Source organism: Vipera ursinii (genome assembly GCF_947247035.1).
Source record: "Vipera ursinii genome assembly, chromosome: 6".
NCBI classification, from domain to species: Eukaryota; Metazoa; Chordata; class Lepidosauria; order Squamata; family Viperidae; genus Vipera; species Vipera ursinii.
In genome coordinates, this window is record NC_139515.1 from 88901991 (window position 1) to 88914789 (window position 12799).

The 12799-nt window shown below is 51.4% G+C and overlaps 1 protein-coding gene across 1 annotated transcript; it reads right to left on the reverse strand.

Moving 5' to 3' along the window:
* Window positions 1-1966: 1966 nt before the first annotated feature.
* Window positions 1967-8552, reverse strand: LOC310642454 (snaclec B7). The gene is made up of 6 exons (XM_083366179.1): window positions 8463-8552; window positions 7951-8036; window positions 5529-5620; window positions 4290-4427; window positions 3127-3211; window positions 1967-2210 (listed from the first exon to the last, which is right to left on the reverse strand). The coding sequence occupies exons 2-6, from the start codon at window positions 8006-8008 to the stop codon at window positions 2137-2139; spliced, it is 447 nt and encodes a 148-aa protein (XP_083222305.1). The 5' UTR covers window positions 8009-8036; window positions 8463-8552; the 3' UTR covers window positions 1967-2136.
* Window positions 8553-12799: the final 4247 nt, after the last annotated feature.

The window sequence follows — 12799 nt, forward strand, 5'->3', positions numbered from 1 at the left end:
ACCAACCCCCTCTGTTTTAATGCAAAATCCCCACCCAAACCTAAGAATAGAATAGAGCTGGAAGGGACCTTGGAGGTCTTCTAGTCCAGCCCCCTACTCAAGCGGAAGAACCTATGCCATCTCAGACAAGCGACTGTCCAGCCTCTTCTTAAAAACCTCCCGTGATGAAGCACTCATGATTTCTGGAGGCAACTTAATTATCCTCACTGTCTCCTTAATCCCAGCTTGCTTCTCTCTTTGGGTCAGTTTCCAACCATTGTTTCTCATCTTTCCCTCTGGTGCTTTGGAGAATAATTGGACCCCCTCCTCTTCTTTCTGGCAGCCCCTCAGATACGGGAACGCTGCTATCCTGTCTCCCCTTTTCTTAGCCAAACCAAGTCCTGTAGCCGTTCTTCGTGTGTTTTAGTCTCCAGGCCTTGGATGATCTTAGTTGCTTTTTCCAAAGTCTCAACATCTTTTTTGCGATATGGGGAACAAAATTGGCTGCAGTGTTCCTGGTGTGGGAAAAGGATGGGGGAGGTGGCACTTGTTGTTAATTGATTAAACCCCCCCCAATTGTGATGCTCCCCCATTGGGGTCCCAAGGCAGAGCCATGTCTTTAGGCCCTTGTAGAAGGAGAGGAGGGTGGGGTTGGGGCCCATCTCATTCCTGGGGGGGGGGCAAGATGTTCTGCAGGGAGGGGCAGAGGCAGAGAAGGCCCTTCTCCTGGGTGGGAGGGGCCAAGCCCAGTGGGGTGAGAGGGTCCCCGGAGCGGCCTGGACCCTGCAATGGAGGCCTTGAAAGGTCATCACCACACCTTGAAGGGCATCTGAAATGCCCGATCTGAGAAAGGCCACGACTGGAGCACAACTCAAAGGTCCGCAAAGGGTCTCCCAGCCGGACGGAGGACTCAGCTCTGCGGCACACCACAACACTGCAGCCCAGGGCTGGACCTCTCCCTCCCTGTCCAGACTGGCTGCAGCCGGCCACGGAGAAAGGAGTCGAACCAGCGCAGAACAGGGCCGGCCCCAAAGGATGCCGCGGTCGATGGGATCGAGGGCCACTGAGCGCTGCCGGAGGGCGAGGGTGGTGGCACTCCCCTCCCCACTCTTGCCGGAGGTCCTCAGCAATTGAGACCGGCGCTCTCTCTCCCCCAGAACCGGGCCTGAATCCTGGCTGGGGGGTCTCCGTCACCCGGGACCCTTTTCCACAACCATCCCTGGAACGGGGAGCTTGGCAACTGGATGAAAGTTGCCCAGGCAGGCGGGATGCAGGGGTGGCTTTTTTAAGGAGGGGCCAGCCAGGGATTCCTGAAAAGGACGAGGAGGGAACTGGCAGCTGGGGGCCCTGAGACCCTCCCGGCCCCTGCCCACTTCCGGGCTCCAGCAGGCACCAACCGATCCCAGACATCCAGGCAAGAACTCTCCCAGGTCTTAAGATCCCCATTTCCCAGTGCCTGAATCTTGGAAGCTGCACCCGGAATTCCTGGACTTCCTTTTCCAGGGAGAATGTTTGCCAGGAAATCCCTCCTGAGGGGCCCATCCTGAAGCCCAACTCAACTCCACAGAGTAAATAGAGAATCTGTTTCTCCACGATCTCGGGGTGCCTGAGAGGGATCCCCAAATTCCCAGAGTAGGGGCTTTAGCTGCTAGTTGGAAAACTCAACACCCGGAAAGTGCCTCCTGGACCCACCCCCCCCTCCCACCCCCCTGCCTTCTTTAGTGGGATGCCGCCATCTTGCCCAGGGGGGGCACCGGGGTGCCAATCGGCTCTGGCGGCCGGGAAGGGGTGTTGAGGCCCAGCAGGTTCCACCCCCTTCGGATCCAGGGAGGGGGACGGGAGGAAAGCATCTGCGCCTGAGTGGGTGGTCCCACCTAAGAGTCGCCCTCCCCCCTTAAGGCCGAGCCCTGCCACGAAGGCGGCTGGGGGGTCTTGAGCTTCGGGCCTTGACTGTCTCCTGGGTGCCCCAAAGAAACAAGGCCAGTCGTGCTAGGCAGAATTTATTGGACCTCCAGGCCCATCAGGAGCAGCAAAACCAGATCCCGGCTACAGAGAGCATCCATTGAGCAAAGGGGGCAGAGCAGACATGGCGGCTGGCAGGGGTGGGGTCAGGTGTGGGGGGCTTCTTTGCTTCTCCAGACTTCACACAGCTGGATCTTAACGCGGTGCCCAGGACTGGCAGACGAAATACCGTGAGCTATTGCACTTCCAGCGTAACCATTGGTTATCAGCTGGGCAGCAAAAGAGAAATTTTGATCACTTTTTGCCGAGATTCCCTGAGAGACCCAGAAGATTTTTTCAGAGGCTCCTCCCTCATTTGCAGGAGGACATGAAGATACCACAGGTGGAGACTCTCCTCTGCTAAAACAGGCTGGGGGTTCAACAGGTTGTTCTAACCCACATAATTTAATTTGTATTTATTTATATTTATACCACCTATTTACTTTACAAGTAACGCAAGGCAGCAAACATATCCAACACCCCTTCCTCTTCCTGTTTTCCCCACAACAACAACCCTGTGAGGTGGGTTCGGCTGAGAGGGAGAGGCTGGTCCAAAGTCACCTAGTCGGCTTTAGCGCCTAAGGAGGGACTAGAACTCCCCGTCTCCTGGTTTCTAGCCTGGTGCCTTAACCAGAGACCAAGTCGGCTTTTAAGCTGCTCTTTTGGTTGGTTTATAATTCGACCAAGCATGTGTTAATATTTCTCTTCTGTACACACACACACACACACACACACACACACACACACACACAATGTGGCCGAGGTTCTTCTCACCGCAATGGGGTGTTGCAAGATTGATCTATATCTGAGCAAGCAAACCAGGGAGAAAAAGCCAGATGCCCTGAGACAATGATGGCCTTTCGGAACAAGGTTAAGATGGAATTTGTTAGTTGAATGATGGGCTGAAGGCCCTGTAATAATTTTCATATAGAGCTCCAATCCCGTTTTTAAGGGTTTGTCCCATGGTTGTGTTGTGTTCCCTTGTCTGTACAGAGTGTGGGACTGAGGCAGCTCAGAGATCCAGGAGGTCAAGGAAGGTCACCAGTGGCCAAGGGGTGGGGGTTGCAAGAAGGATCCCTTGAGTCCTCATGGAGGGAAGCCCACCCTCCTTGACGTAACACAATGTGCACCACCACACTGACTTACTTGTCTTGGCTACGAAACAATTGGGTTCGTCACTCCAGGCTTTGTAGAGAAGTTTGGCATGATCTCTCCACCCCATGTGGCATTCCTGGAAAGACAAGAAATCCCCTAAGCCGATTGAGGAGGGGGCTCTGGCTGTGCAGGGCCCAGGGGCAGAGAGAGAAAAGTTGGCTGAGCTTAAAGGGGCAGAACAAATGTATCCTCCCTCCCTCCCTCCCTCTCTCTTTCCCTCTCTCTCTCTCTCACTCCATGAACCTCACTTGACCCGGAGCAGCTAAGCAGGGTCACACTTGGTGACCGCTTGGGGAGGGGACAGTCAGGAGATCCAGAGGGAAACGAGGAGGAAACGGCCCGGAGGTGTCCGAGGAGTCACCAGCTCAGCTTGAGGCCACTTTGCCCGATGCCCAACGTGGTGACTGCTCCGAACGACACTCATTGGTCTCCGGAAGAGAAACCGCCTCAAAGCCCATCAGTCCCTGCATGGGGGAAGCAGAATTAGAACCCAGGGCTACGGGGGACTCTCGGGAAGAGAAAAGCATCCTGGATATCTTCAGTCACGTATTCGGATGAGCTACTTTGCTCTTGTTGCCAGAAATTCATATTTCCATTCACAAAAGGTAATTTCAACTCCAGGCAAACTCCCCTCCTTTGCAGATGATCGAGCTTTTCTCTAGAGCTGAAAATGCAACAGAGCAGGGGACGAAATCCTGCCGGTGACAGAAACGAGGAATTTCTGCATAAAATAAAAAGGGGGGGGGAGAGGAAAGAACAGCCCCCCCCAGGCCGGGCCTCTAAAGCCCCTGAGTGGAAGGCCCAGCAGAGTCTCCCCCAGGTTTGGGGGCCATCCAAGGCGCCCTCAAGAGGGAGGAAGGCCTGGAGGCCGAGATGGGGGCCAGGGCAGGATGCGGCCCTTCAGGACAGTGCTGGGTCCCCCAGGAGGAGGGAAGGATTTGGTGGGGGGGGGGAAGAGACAGGATGGCAGTTCAAGGTTTTCTGCCTTGGTTTTTTCGGCTGTTGTCCAAGGCAAGAACGTTGGAGAGAGAGACCTCGGCCTCCCACCAGAGGATCCCTCAAAATAAATAAATAAATAAATAAATAAATAAATAAAAACCTCCTCAGAAAGTGTAAAGTTGAATCGATAAAGATTAGTATTAGAGAGAACCTACCCTCCAGAAATCTCTCAGTCCTATCCAGACTAAGTCGGCTTTCAATATTGGATAGGCCAGCTTGATCATAAAATCCACTTCTTCAGGGCTGTTGAGGGAGATGAGATGCCCACCCCTTACCTGCTCCGTGCAGAATTTCTGAGAGAGACCAACAAGAGAGAAAGACACTTCTTCAGCTGAGAAGCAGATGGTTTTGTGTCTATATGGTGTGTTGTATATGTGTGTGTGTGCGTGTGTGTCTTTCTGCCTCCGAGAACAGAGCAGGGCTGTGACTGCCTGATCCTGGCCACCCTCCCCACCTCCTTGAGACCCGCAGTTGCCCTCCCTGAACAGGCAGTTCTTGAGCAAAGCCTCTTTTGGCTTCAGGACCCTCAACAGAGGCCCCGGACTGAACCCGGGACCAGCCTTTGGGACAGGGGGCTCTGCAGACCCCGCTCTCCGCCTGCTCCTTCTCCTCCTCCTCCTCCTCCTCCTCCTCCTCCTCCTCCTCCTCCTCCTCCTCCTCCTCCTCCGCGTTTCCAAGAGGAAGGAGCGGAAAAAAGAGTTTGCAGAATCTTGGAGGGGGCCAAACGCAGCTCAGCCTTCCAGATTTGGGGAGACCTCCCAGCCAGCTACTGCCCGGCTTTTCAGAGCATCCGAGACCTCCAGGCACACTCGGGCCTCACCTCTGCGGGATAACAGCCTCACAGAGAGGGAAGGGCCCTTGGAGGTCTTCTAGTCCACCCCCCTACCTCATTCCAGACAAAGGGCTGTCCAGGAAGGGGGACTAGACTCCTCCCTGATCCCCCCCCAACGCCTCTCACTTCTCCAGCCTGAAATGGTTTTGACAGGTCTCTGATCCCTCCGATGGCGTCTGCCAAAACCTGCTTTCTCCTCCCCCAAAAGGAAGCCGAGAGCCAGCTGGCCTAGTGGGGAAGGCACCAGGCTCGCAGCCAGGAGGCGGGAGTTCTAGTCCCGCCTGATGCATGAAAGTCGCCGGGTGACTTTGGGGTGGTCCCTCCCTCTCAGACCAGTCCACCTCACAGGGTTGTTGTTCAAAGGGGTTCAGAGGAAGAGTCCTCGGGATATCTGCGTCTCAGACCTCCCCAAAATCAGGGGCTTTGCTCCCTTTTCGAACCCCCAGCCGAGTCTCCCTCCATCTCCTCCTAGCCAGAGGGGACCTGGGGGCTTTGCAAGGCTCTCCCTACACGTCTCCCCTGCCTGGGCTGGGAGATCCACAGGCACACAAAGACATCTCACCTCTGCATCTTCCCAGGTCTTGCGTTCTTTGAAGACCTTGTAGCAATGCCCTTCATGGGAGGACCAATCAGAGGGACAATCAGCTCCAGTTCCTGTGTGGGAAGACAAGATGCCCAATGAGAAGAGAGGAGGGGGGGGTGGAGGAAGAGAGGGAGGAGAAGGAGGGAGCAGGGAAAGGAGGAGGGAGAGGAGGGGGGAGGGGGAGGGGGAGGGGAGGGGGAGGGGGAGGAAGAGGGAGGGGAGGGGGGAGGGTGAGGAGGAGAGAGAGGAGGGGGAGGGGAGGAGAAGGAGGGGGAGGAGAGCTGGGTCTGTGGACCACTCTTAACCTGCTGTGTTGCAAAGATCTTTGATGACAATAAATTGCAACTGACTTGCAGCTTCCTTTGCAGATTGTCCAAACCTTGATTAGAGTTAGCCTTGGTTAATTCCCTGGAAGCTGCATGTCTGGTGTGACTCTGTCCATGCTGGTTGCTTTTTTTAATCAGTGAATGGTACAAAGCCAGAAATTGCATACCTGCCTGGGCCTCAAGTCCCAACTGAGCCAATTTGACCTAGTGGTTTGGGTTAGCAACCCACGGCTCCAGAGCTACTGCGGTTCCCAGTCCTCCTCCGCCATTTTCAGAGAGAGAGACAGACAGAGAGAGGCACTTGTGCTTCCCTTCTCTCTCTCTCTCTCTCTCTCTCCAATCTTCTGCTCACCTGGCCAGCTGGCCTCACGCTGTTCTCTGACAAGCTGATAAGCAGGAAGCAGCAGAAAGCAGAAGCTTTCTCTCTCTCTCTCTCTCTCACACACACACACACTCTCTCTGTCTCTCTCTCTCTCTCTCTCACACACACACAAACAAACACACACTTTTACTTACTTAGCGAGGGAAGAGGACTGGCAGACCAAGGGCAGGAGAGAGCTAGCCCAATAAGAATGTGTATCGGCTTGTCGGAGAACAGTGTGAGGCCAGCTGGCCAGGTGAGCAGAAGATCGGAGAGAGGAAGAGAGAGAGAAAGAGAGGAAAGAGAGAGAGAGGAAAGAGAGAGAAAGAGAGAGGGGGAGAGGAAAGAGAGAGAAAGAGAGAGAGAGGGAGGAGAGAGAGAGAGAAAGAAAGTTTAATGAAATATTTTGATTTTTTTAAATTAAGAGATGAGGTATGGGGATAATTATGCTGTTTTTAAAGATGGTAGATAAGCTGCTAAATTGTTTTCACCTGTTGGGATGAAGGAGAAAGGTTTTTTCCCCTCCTCATGCAGCATAAACATTTGTTTTCTTTATAGCAGTTCATCGATTTCATAAATACAAAACGCTATAGTTTTTTACTGTATACATAGCATAAAGATAAAAAAGGACATATGCAGTGTAATCTTCATTCTAGATGTCAAAAGGGTTTTGTGGCTCCCAATGTTTTCTTTTCTCTGGGAAACGGGTCCAAGTGGCTCTTTGAGTGTTTAAGATTGCTGGCCCCTGGCCTAGTGGTTAGAGCACCTGGCAAGGAAGCGGGAGACCAGGAGTTCTAGTCCCTCTTTAGCCCTGGAAGTCAGCTGGGGGACTCTGGGCCAATCACAAGGAGACAGGGAGTTCTAGTCCCGCCTTAGTCAGAAAAGCAGGGTGCCTTTCTGTCAATCACTCTCTCTCAGCTTAATCCACCTCACAGGGTTGTTGTTGTGGGAAAACCGAAGGAGGAAAGACTAACAGCTATGTTCGCTGCCTTGAATTATTGGTGGTAATAATAATAAAGGTGGGATACAAAGGAATAAATAAATGAAAACCGTGAAGCTTCTTGAGCAATTCAGGCTTAGCAAGAATTATCCCCACTTTGGATGCAGCCTATCCAAATTACTGAAATGTCCTTGATGTGGACCAGCCCTTGAAAGCCTTCCGAATTAGCAAAGGAAGGGGAATCCGGTGGATCTGTCCTAAGGAATCCCCTCTCGCCTCCTGGGTTCCCCCAAACAACTACAGGGGTTCAGTGGCAGATTTCCAGTGGGGCTGCCCCCCTGCTCCCCCCCTGCCCAAGAAGGGCCCCTCTGAAGACGCCCCCAGCAGGGGCTCAGCTCTTCAGCAGATGGGGAAGGGTCTCCTGAACCCCTGTGTGGCCCCCATGGAGAGAAATCCCTAGCAAGAGGTGGGGGAGGGGCACTCTACTTTTAATTCATCAATGCAAGCTTTTCCCCCAAGGGTTTAACTTCATTCTTAATTAATTAATTCTGCATTTCAGGGCTGTTAATTTCGCTTTGGTTTTGCATCGTTGCTCACAGTCCCGAGTCTTGGGGCGGAGAGAGAAGCTGGGATCCGAAGGGCAGAATGAGCCAAACAGGAATAAAGGAAACTTTGGAGAGAGGATTCGGGGGGGGGGGGGTTTCAAATCAGGAAGGGGTTGGAGATGTGAGAGCTTTGGCCTCTCCGGACATGAGAGACCCTGCTCGAACTCACCACTCAGGGAGAGGAACATGACCAGAAAGCTGAAGCTGATGGAGATGAATCGCCCCATGGTCTTCCTTCCTTCCCTGCAGAGAGAACTGGGGGGGGGGGAGAGAGGCAAGGGGGTGAAATGGGGTGAAGTCCAACCGGAGGCCAAGCTGGGAGTCCCACACTTTGCTTTGCACTTTTTCCCTTGCCCAGCTGGACCCCGTTTCTCCCTCCTTCTTCAGGCAGCAGCCTTGGGGGGGGTCACAGGGGATCCTCCATTGCTACTTACAGGACAGAAGGGCCCCCCAAAAAGGCTCTCCTGTGCCCCTCTTTCTCTTCCCCAGAGATCCCCCTGGTAGATCCCTTTGCAGGAACCTGGACATTGCCTGCAGTCCCCTGAAAGAGGTCCCTTCAGGTATGGGGGGGGGCGGAGAGAGAGAAAGAGAGAGAGAGAGAGAGAGAGAGAGAGAGGCTATAGGGATCTTATGCAGGGGCCTCACCTGTCAGGTGCCCACAGGTGGGAGAGCCGCACTCACCTGTCCTTCAGCCTCCACAGGTAGCAACTCTGCTCAGAGGCAACTCCAGGCGTTCCTTCTGGGAGGGGAACTGAGGCATTTATAGGCAAGGAAAGGGGGGATTTCTGGGGGGGGCGATGGGAGAAAAGGCTCTGTGTGAGAAGGGATTTTTGTGTCTAGGGATCAGGAAGTAGCTTGTTTGCACAAAACAAGTTGAAATTTAGTCTCTGCCAGGACGGATGTCACGGAGGGAATCCAACAGTTTGAAATGTTCCATGAGGTCAGCCAGTCCAGCCCCTGCTCAGTGCAGCAATCCAAAGGAAAGCACCCCGGATACGTGGCTGATTAGCCCCCACCCTTTATCCAGACAAGGGGATCCAGGCAAGGGGATTCCCCCCACCCCCCCACCCCCCCACACACCTTTTCTGGGCCTTGGGGCTGCTGTGGACAGGCTGACTTTCCCTTTTTCTGAGCGAGATTTTTCTGATTTTCCTAGAGAACCTGCAGGAATGACCGGATCCCTGAGCTGGGTGTTTTGTTGCAGACGTTTCCTGACCCAAATACAGAACATCATCAGTGCTAGAAGAGAGTGAGTTTCTGGAGGGGAGGAGGGGGAGGAGGAGGAGAGGACAGTGGAGGACTGATGGTGCTAGTTTGGAAAAAACTCTTCCTGGATTTTGCCCCTGGATGTCATGGCTTGATCATATTTGAGGAGAGGGAAGCTGGAGAGAAACCCCTGCAGCCCCACATCAAAGGCCCAGAGCTGGGGGGGGGGACATTTGCCACCCTCATCCTGAAACTTGTTGTGTGCAACCTCCTTCCCCATCGCTGCTTAGCAACTGAGCAGAATCAGCCATTCAACACCGGTTGCCCTGCACTACAGCTCCCATGTTCCTTGGCCAGGAAGTGCTTTCACTTGGCTTCTTGGGGGGGAGGTGGCTGCTGTAGGGAAACCCAGCCACGGGGTTGACCTCCTGGGTGTTTGGGGGGGTCCACAGGTGCTTCCTCAGCCTTGGCCCTTTAGGCGGCCTGGACTTCACCTTCCAGAATCCCCCAGTCTCGACCTTGTCCCACTCCAGGCAGCAGCCCTGAACTGAAGGGACCCCCGACTTCTACCTGGGGCCAGGAGGTGGGGGGGAAGGGAGCCTTGAAAGGGGTTTGTCAAGACTCACAAAGGAGCAATTCTTGCCTCGGCACCAGGAAGAGCTGCTGTTGTTCCCAAAACAACACTGAGGAAAGTTGGATTCCTTACAAGCCGGATTTGGGTTTGGCCTCATCCTTCCTTCCTCCTTCCCTAACTCCCTTTCTTTATTCTTCCTTTTCTATGCCATCTGTCTCACTGATACTGTCTCTCTGGACCCTTTAAAATATAAGGAAACTTTTTAATAAATGCCAGAAAAGAATTAAAATGAGAGAAGTGGAAGAGACAGGCTACAAACCACCATGCTGGGCATCCTGGGGAGGGGGCTCCTCTCCCGGATCAGCAGGGCCCTGTCGGGGTCCCAGGCCAAGCAGGTGTCACGGTTCCGATAGATGAAACCGTTTAAAAAAACTTCAAGGCAAAGATTTATGCCTTAAAGAACATTTTGTTTAGGAAACAAAGGATCGGCATTTACATAGGTGAACCCAGGACTGAAATCCCCTCCCTCAGGCTGCAAAGTACCAAGTTGCAATTCCCACCCCAAATTGCTGTCATAAACCACATTCAACAATTATTTCAAAACGTATGTGTGTGTGTGTGTGTGTGTGTTTCCTCCCAGCTTTTCCTCCCAATTATTTCAAAACGTATGTGTGTGTGTGTGTGTGTTTCCTCCCAGCTTTTCAACCTGCCAAAACCCTTATCAGGGCTGACCTTGATTCTCACACAAAAGTATTGCTATGGCTAACTGGAAACTTAACATCCCCCTTCCCCTTCCTTCATTTAAAGTCTCTAAACTAAATTGTGGCAAGGAAGACAAAATGAAAAATGGTTTCAGTTCAGTTTGTTGCAACGTTGACATTCGTCTCCTCTTAAGAGAAAGGAGAAATCCTGCAAATCAAAGAAGAATTAAAGTTAGGAATCCCCCCTCGGTTTGTCTCGATGCTTATCCAAAATTCTTCAAAGCTTTCTTTGCATTGTCCCACACCTCCTTTCAAGCAGACACCCATTGATCTAAATTCTGCGATGCAGGTGGTTCTTGGAGGTTCTTGCTGCTGTGTACAGTGCTGTTATAAGCCATCTGAGCAAAAGGGAGGAGATCGGTCCAATTTGTCTCTTGATCATCCACAAAACATCTAAGATATTGCTCCACCATTGCGTTCACTTTTTCAGCCGCTCCATTCGTAGACGGATGAAAAGCCAAGGACAGTCCTTGCATGAAAACCAATCAATTTTTAAAAAATCCCTCCAGAACCTGGCCGCAAACTGCATGTCTGGGAGGGGTCCACAATAGGTTGCAACAGCCCAGGAGGTTTTCCAGGGATTCTTTTCATGGTAGCACAGATCGCACAGCTTTTTACACAGTTCTCTACATCCTTCTTTAAGTTAGGCCACCAAACTGCCTGCAGATTAGAAATACGGTAATGTCTTTGTCAATGCTGAAAACATTGACATGTTTTTGCACTGACAATAAAAGAGACAGCCTTTTATTTTGACTGCTTTACTTGGAATCTTTGAAGTGGGGGGGGAAATGTCAACCGGATGTTTGGAGAAGATAAGAAAACTCCGCACACAGAAAGAGAAGTGAAACTTCAGATGTAAAACTAATTGGATAATGTGATATGATGTGTGAATAGGGGTGGGAATTGTGCATCATACAATGTGTTTTGGGGGGAGGAGATTTCAGATTCTGGCATCCCTCCATGAGTGCCGGTGTTTAGTTTTATTATTAAGATTTATTAGATAAACAATGCTTGAAATTTGTTTGAACTGTCTCATTTATTGGAACCATGACAGTCTTTATGTAGCCAAAATGACCAGCTTGCTTTACATCATGACTGTGTTGGAGCACTTGGAATCTGAGGGATTTAGGCAAGTACAGTTTTCCCCCTTTCCAAGCTAGGTAAAGGTAAAGGTTCCCCTGCACATGCGTGCTAGTCGTTTCCGACTCTAGGGGCCGGTGCTCATCTCCGTTTCGAAGCCGAAGAGCCAGCGCTTGTCCGAGGACGTCTCCGTGGTCATGTGGCCAGCATGACTAGACTCCAAAGGCACACGGAACGCTGTTGCCTTCTCACCGTCGTGGTCCCTATTTTTCTACTTGCATTTTTATGTGCTTTTGAACTGCTAGGTTGCAGAAGCTGGGATGAGTAACAGGTTCTCACTCTGTTACACGGCACTCGTGATTCGACCCGCCAAACTGCCGACCTTCTGATTGACAAGCTCAGCGTCCTAACCCACTGAGCCACCGCATTTCCAAACTAACCCATCCATGTGGGTAAGGGTGGTTTGATTGTCATTAAACCATTGGTCAGTAATCAATTCTTGCTTTAACTTCTTTGTCAAAGGATCATCAGGGTTAACAGTCCTTGCATGTTGGTGACTTTGGGGAGTTATCTGAGAAACAACTTGTGGTGGGGGTACAATAGAGTCTATGACTTGCTCACGTTGGCTTTTGTATTGTGGCAATCTGGAGAGGGAATCAGCTAAAAATACTTTCTTCAGGGTGAAATTAAAACAATTAAAATATTGTGCCCAGTGCACCTGTTTAGGAGACAGTTTACGGGGAGTTTTCAGTGCCTCCAAATTCTTGTGCTCAGTCCATACTTCAAAACACACCTTGCTCCCTTCTAGGAAATGACAGAACATTAGTAAAGCCCATCTAATTGCGAAAGCTTCCTTCTCCCTAATGGTCCACCTCATTTCTGTGTCGATGAATTTTTTTGACGTGTAAGCACAAGGCTGTAAACTCCCTCATGATTCTTCTGCAGGAGTACTGCTCCCACAGCTACATTGCTAGCATTTGCTTGAATTACAAATTGCTCACCTTGGTGAGGATGTTTTAGAATTGGTTCAGCAGCAAACAGTTTTTTAAGTTCTCGAAAGCGGATTGGCACTCCAGTGCAGAGGCTGACCTGTATGCAGTTTTCCCCCATCCTTTCCTGTTTTTAATAGTTCTGTCAGGGGCCAAGTGATCTCAGCAAATGAAGGAATGAACTGACGGTAAAAATTAGCAAATCCTAGGAAACTCTGGAGTTGTTTCTGAATTTGGGGGGTTGCCATTCTATGACGGTCTTTTCCTTGGCTGGGTCCATTTCGATGCCTTCACTAGAGATTCTATAGCCCAAATAATCCAAACGTGTCTGATGGAATTCGCATATAGAAAGTTTGTCAGTACTTCTCGCACTAAACTTTTATGCTCAGCCATAGTCTCTGTATAGAT

Coding starts and splice junctions, on each gene's coding strand:
- LOC310642454 (XM_083366179.1), bottom strand. CDS start 8,008: ATGGGGCGATTCATCTCCATCAGCTTCAGCTTTCTGGTCATGTTCCTC. Junction 5,621..7,950: donor CATGTTCCTCTCCCTGAGTG/GTGAGTTCGAGC, acceptor CTTCCCACACAG/GAACTGGAGCTGATTGTCCC. Junction 3,212..4,289: donor GACTGAGAGATTTCTGGAGG/GTAGGTTCTCTC, acceptor TTGTCTTTCCAG/GAATGCCACATGGGGTGGAG.